Below are 15357 nucleotides of genomic sequence, written 5' to 3' on the forward strand. Positions count from 1 at the left end.
CACTGAAACAAATACGGTGGGTAAAGGCCCCATCACTTGTTATTAGTCTCTGCTGATACAAACCTCTTGGCCAGAGAAGAAACACGACTTACTGTAGACTGTTAAGAGGTGCTCCATTAGCAGGTTGTTTGCAACGGTGAAGACGAATTGGGCTGTTACATACTTCTGATATTTGAAACACACCTAAAAATCAGACTCCAAAACAGTTTTTGAGGTTATCTTCACCACAGCGCCTAGGAACACCCCTTCCAAACCTACCTTACCCGAAACGGAGACTTAGATGAAACAACCACTGACAGAGGAATGCACTCGCCAACCACCAAGCTACTAATCCTCTCTGACCACAGATCAGGGAGGGAAAGGGTGACAGTACCCTACCTTCAGTAAAAGGTCTTTATAGCTATTGTAGCGTCTGAAAGCACTGGGAGAAAGAAGCAATTCTTCATGCTCTGTGCAACTGCCACTGTTCTCAGGCTAGATGCAAAATACAAGGCCCAGCTGCTTATCTGCCATGCAACGATCAGGAATGCAAGCACTCACAAGACGAAAAGCTCAGCGGACCATGTCTCCACTCACTCCATCCTCAGCTTTTTGAGTCCTCCTTTGCTCTTGGCGCCTTATTTTTTTTGCTACAGTTACTAAGTAAAGCATAAATTAAGAAATTATAATTGTTCATTTAGGCAGGGGAGTCTGTTCTGCATCCCTGAACAAAGCTCACTCCTGCCTCTAATGGCCCACAACTCCCAATGAGAGCTCCACGATAAAGCTCTTAAGTCTGTTGCTTTCAGAAAAAATTTTATTCTGCCTCCAATTTCCCCATGCCAAGGAATCTTCATTACTGTCTTCCCAGTAAAAGGACAAGACTGACCTCTAGATAATACACCAAGAGAAAGGCAGAGAGAGAATTACCCCGCTGGCACTTCTCTGACAATTCTTCCTCCCCAAACAAGTTCACAGTCACTCTCTCACTTTCACACTAGGGCAGGAAAATTAACATGTAGGCAAAACATACTGCAGTTACATGTAATTTAGACAGCTACCTATCTGCATCTAGGAAATATAACTGAAAGTTAACAGTATGCTTTTTCTCTTTCCTCTCAGCTTCAAGCTGATCTAACAACTAACAAAGAGATTGCAATTTCTGCATATTAATTACACTCCAGAAAAGGAGATAGAGAGATGAAAGAAAGTAGGACAAATCCAGCCTGTACAGGGCATTCCTTTCTCTAGCATAATTAGCTGCCACAATTCAACCTTTAGCATTCCTTGGTATCCATTTCTCCTTTCCATGCTTACGCACATGCATAGATACTGCTGAGAAAGGCTGAATCACCAGGAAGCCTAAGATTACTCAAGGAACATGAGAGCTGCTGCAGAACCACCCCCACAAAAGGCCATACAGAAAAGCCTCAAGAATCCTCATAAGCACCCTCGTGATTCCTTACTATGGTACTTTTTAGCAGATAACAGAAAGAAAACCTTTTCTGGTTTTTGTTTGTTTGGTTTTTTAAAGTGTCCAGAGAAGGCAGAGAACAAAGCCACATACAGCACTTACAGACTCTCCCTTCCCCTTGGGTTAGCTTAAAAGCAAGTGTCTAGGTTACATTAAACAGCATCCTTTACAGTCTCTCTTCTCCATCTTCTTTAGGCAATGCATGGAATACGCAGGCAAATGAACATTGCCAGGGATGTCCCTGTGAATCCCACCAAGCGGGGACTGATAGCTTTTAGATAAAGCTTTTTCTTTTCCTGTTTTCCAGGATCATCTCTGCACAGGAGCCAACTGAACGTTCCTTAGCTGTAAACCAGATCTGGATTTTGTAACATGATGCTGTTGCCTCAACATTCCCCCCAAAAAAAGCATAGACTTAAAGAAGAAATCAATGACAGTAGCAGTAAGCAACATGCAGATCAAAATAGCATTTATCACTTCTATAGAACATGACATGTCAACAGGTATTTTTTGTCTGTTAACACCACAAAGCACAACTAAGAAGCAGAAGCAAGTTCCAAAGACGTATGCAACCCAAATCAGCTCACACAGCTAAATGAAATGACAGAGATGCCAACTGCAGGATGGACAACCTAAGAATAAGATGTTTGCAACATCTTTACTTTTTTCTGGATCATTACAGGCCAAACAGAGTCATGTTTTCATTGTGTAATAAACGCTCATTCTGCATTGTTAAATGTCACTCCTCAGAGTTAACGGCTTCAAGAACTAGGGATAATCTCGCACCCAAATTAAATTAAATACCGCCACAACAACTTCTTGTTTTGTAGCAACATACTATATCCCTGGCATTTTCCTCATGAACAGGAACATATCGCAGACAAACACTGTAAGCAACAAGCTTGGAAAAAGGCACCCCACCCCACCACTCTCTGCATGGTTAGGTGGGCAGGATGTTCAGCTCTTCCCCCAAACAAGCAAGGAATTACATTTTGCAGAGTTCATATGATCTTTACCTTGTAGCAAACATTGCTCTCAGGGAAGAGAAAGTAGCAGCATCTTCTTTCAAAGCCTTCAGCTCATTTCGCAGCTTCATCATTGTCTCTGTAACCATAGCCTTCTCATTTTCATACTTGCTTTTTAAGTTGGCAAGGGCTACCTCTGCAGTCTATTGTTTACCAAGAAGAACAGAAATGTACTAGTTAATGAAACTCTTCACAGAGTGGCTGGCTAAGAGATTTCTAATCGCTATTCACATACTGAAACATTTACTTTGCACTGGAATGTTAAAATTCTGGTCAATTTTTCTTGTACAGATTAAATAAAATTTCATTTTTGAATGCTGGAAACAGATCGGACATATGGGTCTCCTACTCCTATTAACCACGCAGCAGCATCTAGGAAGTTACAGAATATACATTTAGTGACACCCATCTCCAACTACTAAAAGAAATTAAACTTCACATACTTCAACACAAAGAACAAAAAAAGTCTATTTAGTATCTCTATATTTAAACGCATTCATCAATCACTTGCACAGTTCTCTAATCCTTAGAGCATTTTGCCTATCTTACATTTTGGGACACCTTTATTAAAATGTGCAAAAGAAAACTATACTTTTTTATTTTTGAAGAGAACTTCAATTTGCATTACTTTAACTTTAGAGGAGACAAGGAAGCATGTCACATGGTGTCTTAATGGCAGTTATTTTCATCTACTGCACTGCTAATCAATCACTAATCACTGCTAATCAAATGGCACAGCCCAATCCCCAAAGACTAACTTTACCTTTCACCCCTGTTATTTTGACCATGTTCTTCTATCACATCCTTATCTTCAAAGGCTTTCTTTTATTTTGAAATTTGAGAGAGAAAAGTACGTAAGTTTAAGAACTCTTTTAAGGGTAACTACTAGAATTCTTTCAAGTAGAAAACGAGATTTACCTCTTCATTTTAGGTGTCTTACATTAAATCTAATCTGATATAATTCAGACAGGCAGTAGATTGAAGCTACCTTAAGCTTAATAAAAAGTCTCATGAGTATGTGACAAGCAAAAGTCAGTTAAAGCCTCAGTGCTTAGCTTTACAGTACGACAGCTGTATGCCTCTAATGAAACAGCATGCTTCAGCCTTGTACCAAACAAGTATCAGCAACAAAAGCCCCACTGAGTTGAAGGTATGGCAGTATGACCTCAAAGATAAATTCTCTTGTGTTTGTGACCCAGTTCCCTGACACTACAACCTTCATGTCTGTAAAACCTGGTTACCTGTTTGTTGGCCTTCAGCACAGTTCTCAGAGTTGCTATCTGTTCTCTCTTGGTGCTCAGCAAGGACTTCAGCTTCAGGATTTCTTCCATGAGAGCTTCCTTGTCTTTGTCCACCACTGGCCCAAGTTCTTGAGTGGCAACACGCTGCCTGGACAACTCAGTTGTTCTGTCCACAGCAGCTTGCAGGTGTTTGATCTGATCCCGGATTATAGCAATCAAGTTATAAATGTTCATTGGTTCCTTCCGAGGATCTGACACAGGAGACGGCAGAGATGACACTGGAGATGGGCTGCTGTCACCGCTTCCATTCTCTGCCTTTCCTAGCTCTATAGTTAACAGCCCTTTAGAAAGAAGAATGGGAGACCTTCTTCCCTTGGTCTCTGGACTACTGCGTCCGCCTTTACCTTCCTTGTAGTAATCCAGCATCACTCTGTTTGGAGTTTCATTGTTGCACATGCAGACATGGTGGTATAAATTGGCCAGTTCTTCACTGAAGGTGACTAGTTCATCTTGGGCCACACTGAGGCTGCCCTGTGTTTCTCCAGCAACATCACTGACTTTCTTCAGCTCCTTCTCCAGTCTGGCCACCTGTTCTCTATCATGCCTACTGGATTTTTCTAGTGAGGTGATCTTTTCAGTGAGAGCTTGGCTCTCAGTCTCATATCTGCTCTTCTCTTCCTCATACTTAGACTCACATTCTTTGTATTTGGCCTTAAGATTTTTAAGCTCTTCTTTTAGGTCAGTAATCTCTGCCACAGCCACTTTGTACTTGCACTCCAGGATCTCCGGCCCATTGATGTCAACTTCATAATAGTCTCCATCTTCATGGCTGTCTCTGTCCTTCTCATTGTCAAGGGCAGACTGACGTTCCTTGCTGACCTGGAGCTTCTTCATTGCATTCAGGTTTTCTGTGAGTCTGCCAACTTTCTCATGCTGCTCTGAAAGGGCCCCCCGTGTATTCTCCAGCTGCTTCTGAGATTCCTGTAGCGTTGTTAACAAGTTCACCTTTTCTCTTTCCATCTGAAATGCACGAACACAGACATCTACGTAAAGGGAACTATATCACTTAAATGGTTTTATTATAAGAGACAGCAACTTAGCCAAGGTCCATATGGTTACAGAAATCCGATCACTTGCATGTTATGGAAAAGGCTATTTAATTTATTTTAAAACTAACTCAAGCACAGTGTTCCTTGACAATTCTTTTTCATTTCCACTTCAAAATGCCCATTTTTACACATTTCTTCCATAGCTGATGGTCTCACTGTAAAAACATCCTTTCAAGCTGAAGATAAACTAAAGTTTACTGTTATCTTACAAATTATCAAGTAAATATTATTAGAAAGCATGCAGCTAGTCTATGGTGGAAGCTTGGAGCTTCATGAAAGACTCAGAAATACTGAAACTTTTCAAGTTTCTCCTCTGAAAGTTCTCATTTTGAAAAAATCCAGCCATTTTTTCCACAAAGGCTTTTTCTTATAGAACACTTTAAAAATGCTTGACAAAATAACTTTAAAACATTTCTAGGCAACACAAATATGTACCTCGTTTCAAACTCTCTAACCTCCCAATAGCACAAATATAACACAGAAATGCTTGGTACTAATTAAAACTTCAAGTTCTTTGAACTAATAATAGAAAATATTTATGGTGTACAAAACTCCTTTTCATGAAGATGACTGGACTAACTATCAATTCTTGAACAAAATACTATCTTTCTCGCTAGTGACATAATGAAGTAGACAGAGCATGTACTGCACAGAAGATGCATTACAACTTTCCTCCAAACACAGGACATGACTGCTAGCTTCTCTGCATCCAAAAAAACAAATCAAACCAAACAAACAAAAAAGAAAAAGAAAAAAGATATGGTTTTCCGCTGACAAACATTTAACATTCTCAAATTCTAAATCAATCAGAGCCTTTACAAATACAGTTCATACTGCATGGTAGCCACATGAGATATTGAAAAGACTGAAATTACAACCCAAATAAATTCTAGCAGCTATTTGGAAGTACACAGTTAGAACACCCATTTACCTGTACAAGCTGCTGTTTCAGCTTCTGGATTTCAGAAATGTTTAATTCGCTCAGAAGATCTGAAACCAGACTCGGGGCTGGAGGGAAGCTTTCATTTTTCTTGGGTGTTGATGTACTATTCTTGCCATTGCTGAGTTTGCTGAGGCAGTTTTGTTCAAATCCATTCATGATTTCATCATTATTGGGCTCTGTGGCTTCATCGCTGAACTTCAGTCCATCCAAAGAGATGTTCAGGTGGCTGTTGTACATGGAGTCATTGATGTTCATGTAGTGAGAGAGCTCCTTACGAAGATTGTTCTTCTGCTCCCGCTCTGTCTTCAGCGTCTCTAAGGCCTCCTCAAGCTGACGTTCGGAGATCTCCTTCAGCCGTATGGCATCTTCTAGCTGGCTGTTGAGAAATTCTGTTTCCTCTTCGAGCCTTTTGATTTCATGTTTCAGACCTTCAAACTCCACCTGGAGATATATAAATGGGGGGGGGAGGAGGAGACGACACAACCCCTAATGAAAATGTCTGCCCGCAAAGCACCAAGTAATTTTACTTTTGAATGTTTAATTTCACTAAATACGGTGAGAACAGAATAATTTTTTCAGTTCTGGAGTCTAGTTTTGGGACTATGACTGTAAACACTGCTTACATAATTTACCTTCACAGAGACCATGAAATAAAATTTCTAAGCAAACCATTGAATGATCTGATCTATTCCAGCTTAATTAAGACAGGTGGGAGATACAGTGTGTGATACAGAGGCATCACAAAACAGGCTTTCCTAGCACATTATGCAAACTCTTTCTCTGTTTGATTAACAAATTCCCTGGCCAACCTTCCCACAAATTCAAGCTCAACATTTCCAAAACCCAGCATCACAAAGCTATGCTTCTGACACTCTGCTGCACTGCCGTTAGAATATGCCACTGGGCTTAAAACTGTTGGGATGCACCTAGCAATCAAACTCTTCTATACATTTAAAAGAAAATGTTTTATAATTTCTGTCATCATCATTTCAGCACATCTTAGAGAGCTACAATTCAGATTCTACACTTCAGACTCATAGTGCTGCCACATGAAATTTGATGGCATAAGTTTTTACCTGTAAAATTGCATTTTTTTAAACCTCTCTTGCACCGAAATTATAAACACCAACCATTAGTGTAAAATTTTGAATCCCGGGGGGTTTCAAAGAATCCCGGGACCTAAAGAATCCTTTTCCTTACCTTGAAAGAAAGGAAAACATACCACCACATGACCCTATTGATATTTGCTGAATCAACTGCTAAAGGAATTTTAGATGCCAACATACACCACTCTGGTAGAGCTGAACCACACCTGATTTAAAAACCAGGAACCAATCATGTTAATTCAGTTTTGCAAGTTGAGCCTGGGAAAACTTGACGGCTTCTTCTAGTTATGTCAGTGGGATAATTAAAGCTTAATGAAATTCATCAAGCAGAATAGGACAAGGTAGAAAATTAAATAATCCATTGCCATGAAAAGAATTAGCTCTTGGTTCTACATATGTCCACTGAGCTAAAATATTTAAGATTGCAGTCTATCTTCAAAGTTTCCAGAGTACAAACACAGTAGTCAATAATTACTAGCAACTGACAAGATAGCATCTGAGGTTAAACTTGGCTCAGCCCAGAACGACAGCATTCTTGAATATTGTTATTTTAGAATGTGAACATGGAGCTGGGAACTTTCAATTGCTCCTCTGAATGCAATGAATGAGACAAAAAAAGGTAAAACACAAAAGTAACCAACTATGTAGTTGGATTTTATGTGGTTGGATTGTGGTTGGATTTGTGGTTGGATTTTACCAGGTCACTATCTTTTCCAGCCTTCATCTAGAGCGTAATAGCCCCTTCATCCCTACTGCATGATGTCCAGGCACCCAAAACAGCATAATTAGACCAAATATATTCAGGTGAGAACAGGTCCAACCTGGAACCTCCTTTTAGGCACATCAGTGAGGCCAAAATTTTAAACATTGCCATGGAGTTTCACCTGGAGATAAGTGAAATACATTAAATATCCCAAGCATGCCCTACCTCGCTTGGTAGGGCAGCTTTCATTCAGAACACTGAAGGAGGTGTGAAGCAAATCCTAATAAGCTTTTGCTATGTGCTCACTACAACAGATGGTATTAACACTACTGTTTTCTTCAAGAGCTTTTATTTCAGGAATATTATACCATTTTCTCAAATGAACCTTGAGTTTTATTTATACAATAAGACTGACAGGTACCTGAAGAATAAAAATAGCAAGTCCCCAACTGACAGATGAAGATAAGTGAACCATGCCAAAGACCACATCTAATCTAATTACCTCTGCAAATGATAACTCAAGGAAATTCTTGAGTTGTTCCAAAAATGCAGTTTTTCTAACATTCTGAAAATAGCTGGAACTGTGCAACTAAACGCGACTTTTCAGATGAGCGGTCACACCAGTCTGACAGTATAGAGCAACTATAACTAGTCCATGTGTAATGGAAGTAGCTACAAAAGAGGAAGAGTACAGAACTGGAGAGATAATGTAAGCACTAAGTACCAATAAAAACACATGTTCAGAAATACACCCACTTACAGATACGTAGAAGAGGATGGATTAAGAGTATTGCAAAGAGACACTGAAAAACTAGTGCAGCAAAAAGACTAAACCAAGTAACAAAGCAGACCGGTAGAGACTTCACTTCCATCAAAGAGAGCGAAGGCAACGGAAGGACTTGGAAGTCAAAGCAGAAGCAATAAAGTCTTACGACTGTATAAACAGAGTCAGGACTTAAACATTTTGGGACAACTCTTAGTGCTAAAAGATAGAGCTTATAGTCTCAAAAGCAGTACAAACATAGAAAAGAAGTGGTTGGATGTTCAAACGAGACAGAACCATGCCGTAACACAGGAATTAACTGGTGCTACGAAAGCAATGCTCACTATTTTGAAAAACTTGCCTGATTTTGCTTCAGGACAGACACTTGTTTCTGGAGACAGATGTTTTCCTCTTCGAGCTCAGTGTAGTCTTGCAGCAAACGCGCTTCTCGGAATTTATATTCCTTAATATCATCTCGCAGACGGGCCCTTTGGATCTCCACGTTCTGATTGACCTGGAAAAACAAACAAACCCCAAAATGATGGTGACTTGATCAGCTACAATTAAATTTCAAAATTTTTTCTTTCCTTATGTGCACTAATCAATTAGATTCCATTCAAACACAAACTCTTCCCTGCCCCGAAATGAAATTACAGAAAACCAAGTCATTTACACAATAATTAGATTTTGTTTTCTTGCTTCTCTTACAAATTCTCACCCTTGACTCAAAGTTAATGAGCAAGCAGGGAAAGCAGCATTCACACCTATGTTGTCTCACTGGCTGTAAGCAACAGACAAGTTTTCCAGATCAGAAGTCAATGCCTGAATCTGTTAACACTTAAACAAGAAGGGCGTTTTCACAAGAGAAAGACAGATTCAGATGACTCCAGACGTTCGTATTTGGACATGTATTTGCTGCTGCTTTTCAACAGACCTTTTCTTTATGTCCAGTGCAATAATTTGGAAATATGTTCTAATGAATCCTTTTGGAGACAGACACTGAGTTAAAGCTCAAATGAAATCCAAGATCCCAGGTAGAAAGAAATAGCAACTGTGGTTGACGTATGAAATGTTCCCTCCCTTCAGCCCCAAGACTTGCATGCAAGACCTTAAAGAAAGACTTTAAAAAAAAAAAAATCACCATTATTGTTTCGGGATAGATAAGAAGTAAAAATCAGTGTATTGGTGTAGTATGATCTTTAGATCTTTCGTGAATATACACAGACACTTAAATAAATTGAGCTAGTACATATCCAGCTATGTGAATGGCTCACTGTAACTTAGTTCTATTTTTTTGCAACATTATTTTCCTTCAAGCCACATCTTTAAATACTTAATTACAACAAAGTGAAAAACATGTTCTAAAACATTAGCAGAAACGTCTTCAGAGACAGGCAAATAGGCAATATAGTTGCCTATAAAAATAGTATCCAGATATTTTAGCAGCCATACCTGAGAAGTGACAAGGTGGTTTTCCAAACAGTTCTAAATTGGCTCAAAACAAACGTGAGCTCATGAAAGAGGCAGCCTATCAATTCAGCTAGTTAGGTTATGGCATCTTATTTCTGTTTTCATCTATCCAGCAGCCTAGCCAAGAAAGCTTCATCCTCTGGTATACAAACTCAGATTCCCTTAGTGTCCTCCACTTCTGGTAGAAATAAGAATGTCAGCAACAAATAAAATATGGTCTCAGTCCTCTTGTGAGTGTGCAGCAGGAATACACAGAAGTAATACCACAGGTATCAACAGGCACGCACAAAAAGCTAAGGGATAAAGGAAATGTTTGCAGCAGGAGCATATGCCAAGACTTGAATCTGGCACGTTCTGAACACAAACACAGAACCACCTGCAACTGTTAAGACCAATAAATTTAAGTTATAGCTCCCTCGCATGTCAGGGAGAGATTAGACTATATAAACTTGTCTGCTTATTTTTAGCAATGAAGAGAAGAGCACTACTTCCCAGCGCACTGAGAGGCTAAAATAAACCTTAATTGCTGAAACCAGACACTACAGTACAACAATGCAAATGAAGCATTGCTACATCCTATATTCCATGCCTGAGCAAGTGTTAGCTCTACCTTGGCACAAACCCAGGGCCACAGGGAAAGATGCGCTGCTGGTAGCTGAAGGCTACAGGCTGACACGAATTCACATCGTAACTTCTTCTCCTTAACAACTGCAATGAAGGCCTCTTGCCCTCGGCAGAAAGAGCCTCCAGCCAGATAATCCAAACTGTTTAACAGTTAGGACTACAAAAGGCTCTTGCATCAAACCGGAGCTTCGTACGAATTAGGAGATTTTATCTGTAATTTTTCCCATTCCCAAGTAAGTGAAATGCAATGGAAGACCTCCCACAAAGCTACTGGCGAGCTTCTCTCCCTGTCATTCAGGTTGCTTTGCTCCTCTTCCTCCCTGGATGATCTAGTCTTTGTAGAGGTCAATGCCTGGAGAAATGATTTGAGCCGGTCTTTTTTGGAGAAAGAATGGTTTCTGTCCAACCCTGCCTGTTTAATTCAGAGCAACAGTAAGATCTCATTATTTAATGTGAAAGTATTGTTGTGCTCTGTCTAGCGCAAGAAAAATCATTCTATTTCAATGTGTACAGGAAGGCCAGATTTAAAAATAGCTCCCTTGTTTCCTGACCAAGGAAGGGACATATAACCTAGATTTATTGGCTGTTTAAGCAAGCTGTACATTCAGTTTGCTCTTAGCATTATTTTTTTTTCAAATAAATGTGCTTCCTTGCAAGCTGCAAGGTTAAATTGGGTGCCGTGCTATCTCATATAACCGACCAAACGGCAGGATTTTTTCTGCAGGAAAGAGAAGCTACTACATGCTTCCTTGATCAGATTTTTCTATTACCCATACAGAAAGTGGTATTCATGTATTTTAAGACAGACACACATACATTGCACATGTTCTCACAGGTAGTGTTTTACAATTCCTCAAGCCTATAGAAAAGGTGAGCTGACCTATGGATGAGTTTGATCTTTTTGTGACTCTTGTTGCTTCAGTGGCTTAGTAGCTTCTTCCTTCCTCCTCTGCACTGAGCAACCCCTGAGCACAGGGGAGAAGGGGGAGCTGGAACACAAGGGCATGCCTGGCTAGGCTCTCAGCTATACGAAAAGTCACACCTCCGCCCAAAGCGAATCATATAGCACTGTAAAATATCATTACCACTGTATGAAGAATTGATGGCCATAAAATCCCGTTGAGTGTTCATCTACCTAACAAAACCCCTCAACTTCTCAACCTAGAGAATATTCCCACTATGCAGAAGCCTCCCATCCATCCTGCCCAGGAAAAGACTGTGATCTGAAAGTGATTTTGCCTGATCTAAAGACCATAGACCACCCTGCTCCTGCTGCTGGAGAGCTTGTCTTCAGCATTTTCACCCTCTCAGCTTTGCTCAGAAGAGTTCTGCAAAGGGCCCCTCCAAGCAGCACCAGTGCTACAAATATCAGGGATTTCCTCAGGACCAGTTTGAATCCGCCCTTGCCTACATGTCAAAAACACAACTACTGTCCTTCATCACTGCCAAAAGCCTGCTCCTTAGCACTTACTTTTCTAGTACACCCCAGCATATAAAGTTACGTATAATTTGACCCCGAGAATTAAAGTAATTGAGCAAAAAAAAATCTCAGGTAGCTGATTCCCTCCTTTGTTTTGGGCACTGCACAGCCTGACCAGAGTTCAGCCTCCAAGTCACCAGCCAGAGGCTGATCATGCAAGCGAAGCTGTGTGACTAGCGCAGTTTCTCTTACCCTGAACTCCACCAGCTCATGAGGTCATGGGTCAGTTCAAGTTCCTTGCTGTAGTAAACATGCTCACACCCAATTTTACATGTCATTATTATCATCAAGAGTCAAAACGTAGTTTGCCCAAATTTATTACTAATTCTAGGATTAGATTTAATGCTTCATGCAATAAATATTCTAGATATGTTCATTCCCTTTTGTGTTCTTCATGGGAAGGATTCACAAAAAAGGATGCAGACTCTTTGTAGTCAGAAAGGATGGCAACTCTTATGTTCTGTTTCTGTGGGGAGAAGAAAATCATAGAATCATAGAATCATTTAGGTTGGAAAAAACCCTTAAGATCATCAAGTCCAACCGTTAACCTAACACTACCCAAGTCCACCAAAATAATCAATAAAACAACATCTCTTAGACAATTTATTAAATATCAGCATGCAAACTGGGAAGACTAATCCTTGGGCACTTACGTAACTTAGGGCCTTCTTCAGCACTTTTTTGAAGGAGGCGCTTCAGCCCATGTTTTTCTGAACACTGCCTTCATACTCACAGCTGTCACTCCAGAAAAGCCAGCCTCAAAGCTACATCACCTACCCCAGGTACCAATGGTGAAATTAAGAACTCAAAATATGGACCAGAAAGCTTTTCTATGTGCAAAAAGAACATTTCAAGTCAATCACTAGACATTAACACAGCTAACAAGTTACATTACTTAGGCTACAAAGACAAGCAGTTGCAAGTTGTATGTGAAATTCACAGCTGCCCATCTGATTTTAATTGCGTTTCCTTTGCCCATGTGAGGACTGGGGTCCTGTGGCAAAGTACCACATAACTGTGTAATTAAGGGCTGGGATATAAAATACTCCTAGAACAGAGCCAAATTAAGATTGCATAAGAAACCAAAAATAATCTTCCCCTAGGTTCTCAAGTTACGGGCTCTTAATTGTGGTTTTTTTTTTTTTTTTTTTTTTGTATTAGAGATATAAAACAAAACACTAATATTTGGGAGGGAGAAAAAAAGATTAAAAGTTCCATTAGATCTAACTGTTTACTATATACAAACAAAAGGTTTGGAAACCTGTACTTTCACTACTGCAATAACGATCACCGGGGTGACAAGGCTGTTTGCAGTCCCTGGCAATGGGCAAACACTTTCGGGATGGAGAGGCCAGCAGCCAGGCATGGCTGGCAGCACCTCCTGACGATGGCCTTCTCTCTCCATCTTCCTCAGATGCAGGAGCTACAAGAGCTTCTTGTTTTTACAATTTTGCCCACTCTGTTCTTACAGTAGAACTATAAAATAGTATTAAAACATTTAGTTATTTATTTACTTATGCAAAGAGAAAAGCCACGGTGGCCTGGCTCCTCATTCACAGGAGAAACTGCCTCCAGTCACACCTGCACCTACGTTATCATGTGTGCACATGTATTGGTGCAGCATAAGATGCTCCTTTATATGAGGAAAGCTTTGTAAATAAAACACCTGTAGGTACCATGGCTCAGGCAACCTCAAGGTGGGAAAAAAAGCAGTTTTATTTCCCATACAACCCCTGTATAAAATTCAGGCTATATCACAATACACACACATATCCCACGCACTGAATGCCAGGAAATGAAAACAAGTCTGGTGGAGGCTGAGAGCCAGGCACAGCTATACCTATAGCTGTTTTCTGTATATATAAAAATGTATAACAACTACTACCCCAAATTTGTGTTTATGGCATTTGTTCAGCATTCAACTATTCCCACTCACATACGACAGTCACCAAGTTAGTCAAATGTAACTATCATAGCTTTTATACTTCGATTCAGTTTATCGGCCACAGACATCCCTCTCCAGCCCTAAACAACAGAAATGGACCATCCTTTGGATAGAAATCTTTGTTTTTTCTAACTGTATCCAGCACCTGTGTCCTCTTCTCCAAACACTGCATGTTAAATTACTAAGAAAACAGTTCTTACAAGTGACAGAAAAATTAGTGTGCCCTCAAATGTGTTTTACAACACAAACACATTCAAAAGAAATATTGCAAAAGACAGACCACACAACCAGTAGAGAAAGTCACTGTCTGCATCAGTCAGACTGTATTTTCCAAAATTTATAGCAAGCGTTTTTGGTGTCTTGTTCACACAAGCCCACTGGAGAGAAATAAAGTAGATACTACGCTAAACTGTAGTTTGGACTCTTCTCCACTTTTGTTGCAAGTCATGCCATGACATGGTCTATCTGCGGAAAAGCTGCTCGACTTTCTAAGCCTTGGTGTGACTGTAGAAAGAGGTAGATAGAAATAGGGAAGGAAAGAGGAAGGCAGAGCACTGTGGTCACTTAGAGGCAGAAGAAACTGGTTTGTTTGTGTGTTTTCAAAAGCAAAGTCGGGCTTTAATCACATTTCATACAGAAAAAATTACTGAGCCAAAAAAAACCCGAGAGAGATGACTCATATCGCAGTCAGTCTCCCTTCCCAGGTGCCTCTCTGAAATACTATTTCGCTGTGGGAATGGGGTGGGGGCCGGACCAACAACCCTCCCCCCAAAAACCCTAGCAGTGGCAACTGCTGTCAAAAACAGGCGAGAAGCTCCAAGCCCACCAGAGCAGCACTTGTCCTCAGCGCTCTCACAGAAATCTGAACTAGGCTCAGATGCCACTGCAGGCAGCTCCTAGCACAGCTCAGCAGCGTGACACAAGCCTCCCAAATATGGCACCAGGAACACCTGTGTTAGCACCTTGGGTTATTCTGCAACTAATGCTGAAAGAACTTACTAAAAGAGTTCCTCACCTCACCCCTTTTGAGGTTTTCCTACACCTGGGCCAGGTGTATGCCCATTTTATGCATTTGGAGCCACTGAGCAACCCTGACCTGATTTTCCTAGCAGAAGTTGCAGTCTTACTTTTTTTTTTTTTTTTTTTTGGACTAGGAGACAAGATCTGAAGAGCTATAATTCACATGAGACATGCCCCGCATTCCCAAGCACTCCAAGGCTGAACTCCATGAAAAATACCCTGCAGGGAACAAAAATCAGAGATGGCAGGGAAGAAGAGGTGGAATATGTGCAACTTACAGCACATTTATTCTCTTGCAGAAACTGGGGAAAAGAGCATACTAGTTATTTATCTTATATATAGCTTATACGTAATGCTCCCAATAGCTCTGAAGCGTTAATGGAAAACATGCAGCTACACTGAAACTTTGGTAGCAAATGTGCACAATTGCCTGGTTTTGGGGGTTTTTTTCCTTTTTTTTTTTCCCCCCTATCCT

General features: G+C 40.4%; 1 protein-coding gene across 3 annotated transcripts in view; it reads right to left on the reverse strand.

Moving 5' to 3' along the window:
- The window catches only part of BICD2 (BICD cargo adaptor 2), a 97028-nt gene that overhangs the window by 15361 nt on the left and 66310 nt on the right, over positions 1–15357 (reverse strand). For all 3 annotated transcript variants that reach the window (XM_072875584.1, XM_072875583.1, XM_072875582.1), the window contains exons 3-6: positions 8705–8857; positions 5760–6212; positions 3720–4739; positions 2470–2621 (exon numbers count right to left, since the gene is read on the reverse strand). In XM_072875584.1, the coding sequence (XP_072731685.1) occupies positions 2470–2621; positions 3720–4739; positions 5760–6212; positions 8705–8857 (1778 nt within the window). The remainder of the gene's footprint in view (positions 1–2469; positions 2622–3719; positions 4740–5759; positions 6213–8704; positions 8858–15357) is intronic.

The sequence above is a fragment of the Ciconia boyciana genome, chromosome 11 (assembly GCF_034638445.1).
Source record: "Ciconia boyciana chromosome 11, ASM3463844v1, whole genome shotgun sequence".
In the NCBI taxonomy this organism is placed as follows: Eukaryota; Metazoa; Chordata; class Aves; order Ciconiiformes; family Ciconiidae; genus Ciconia; species Ciconia boyciana.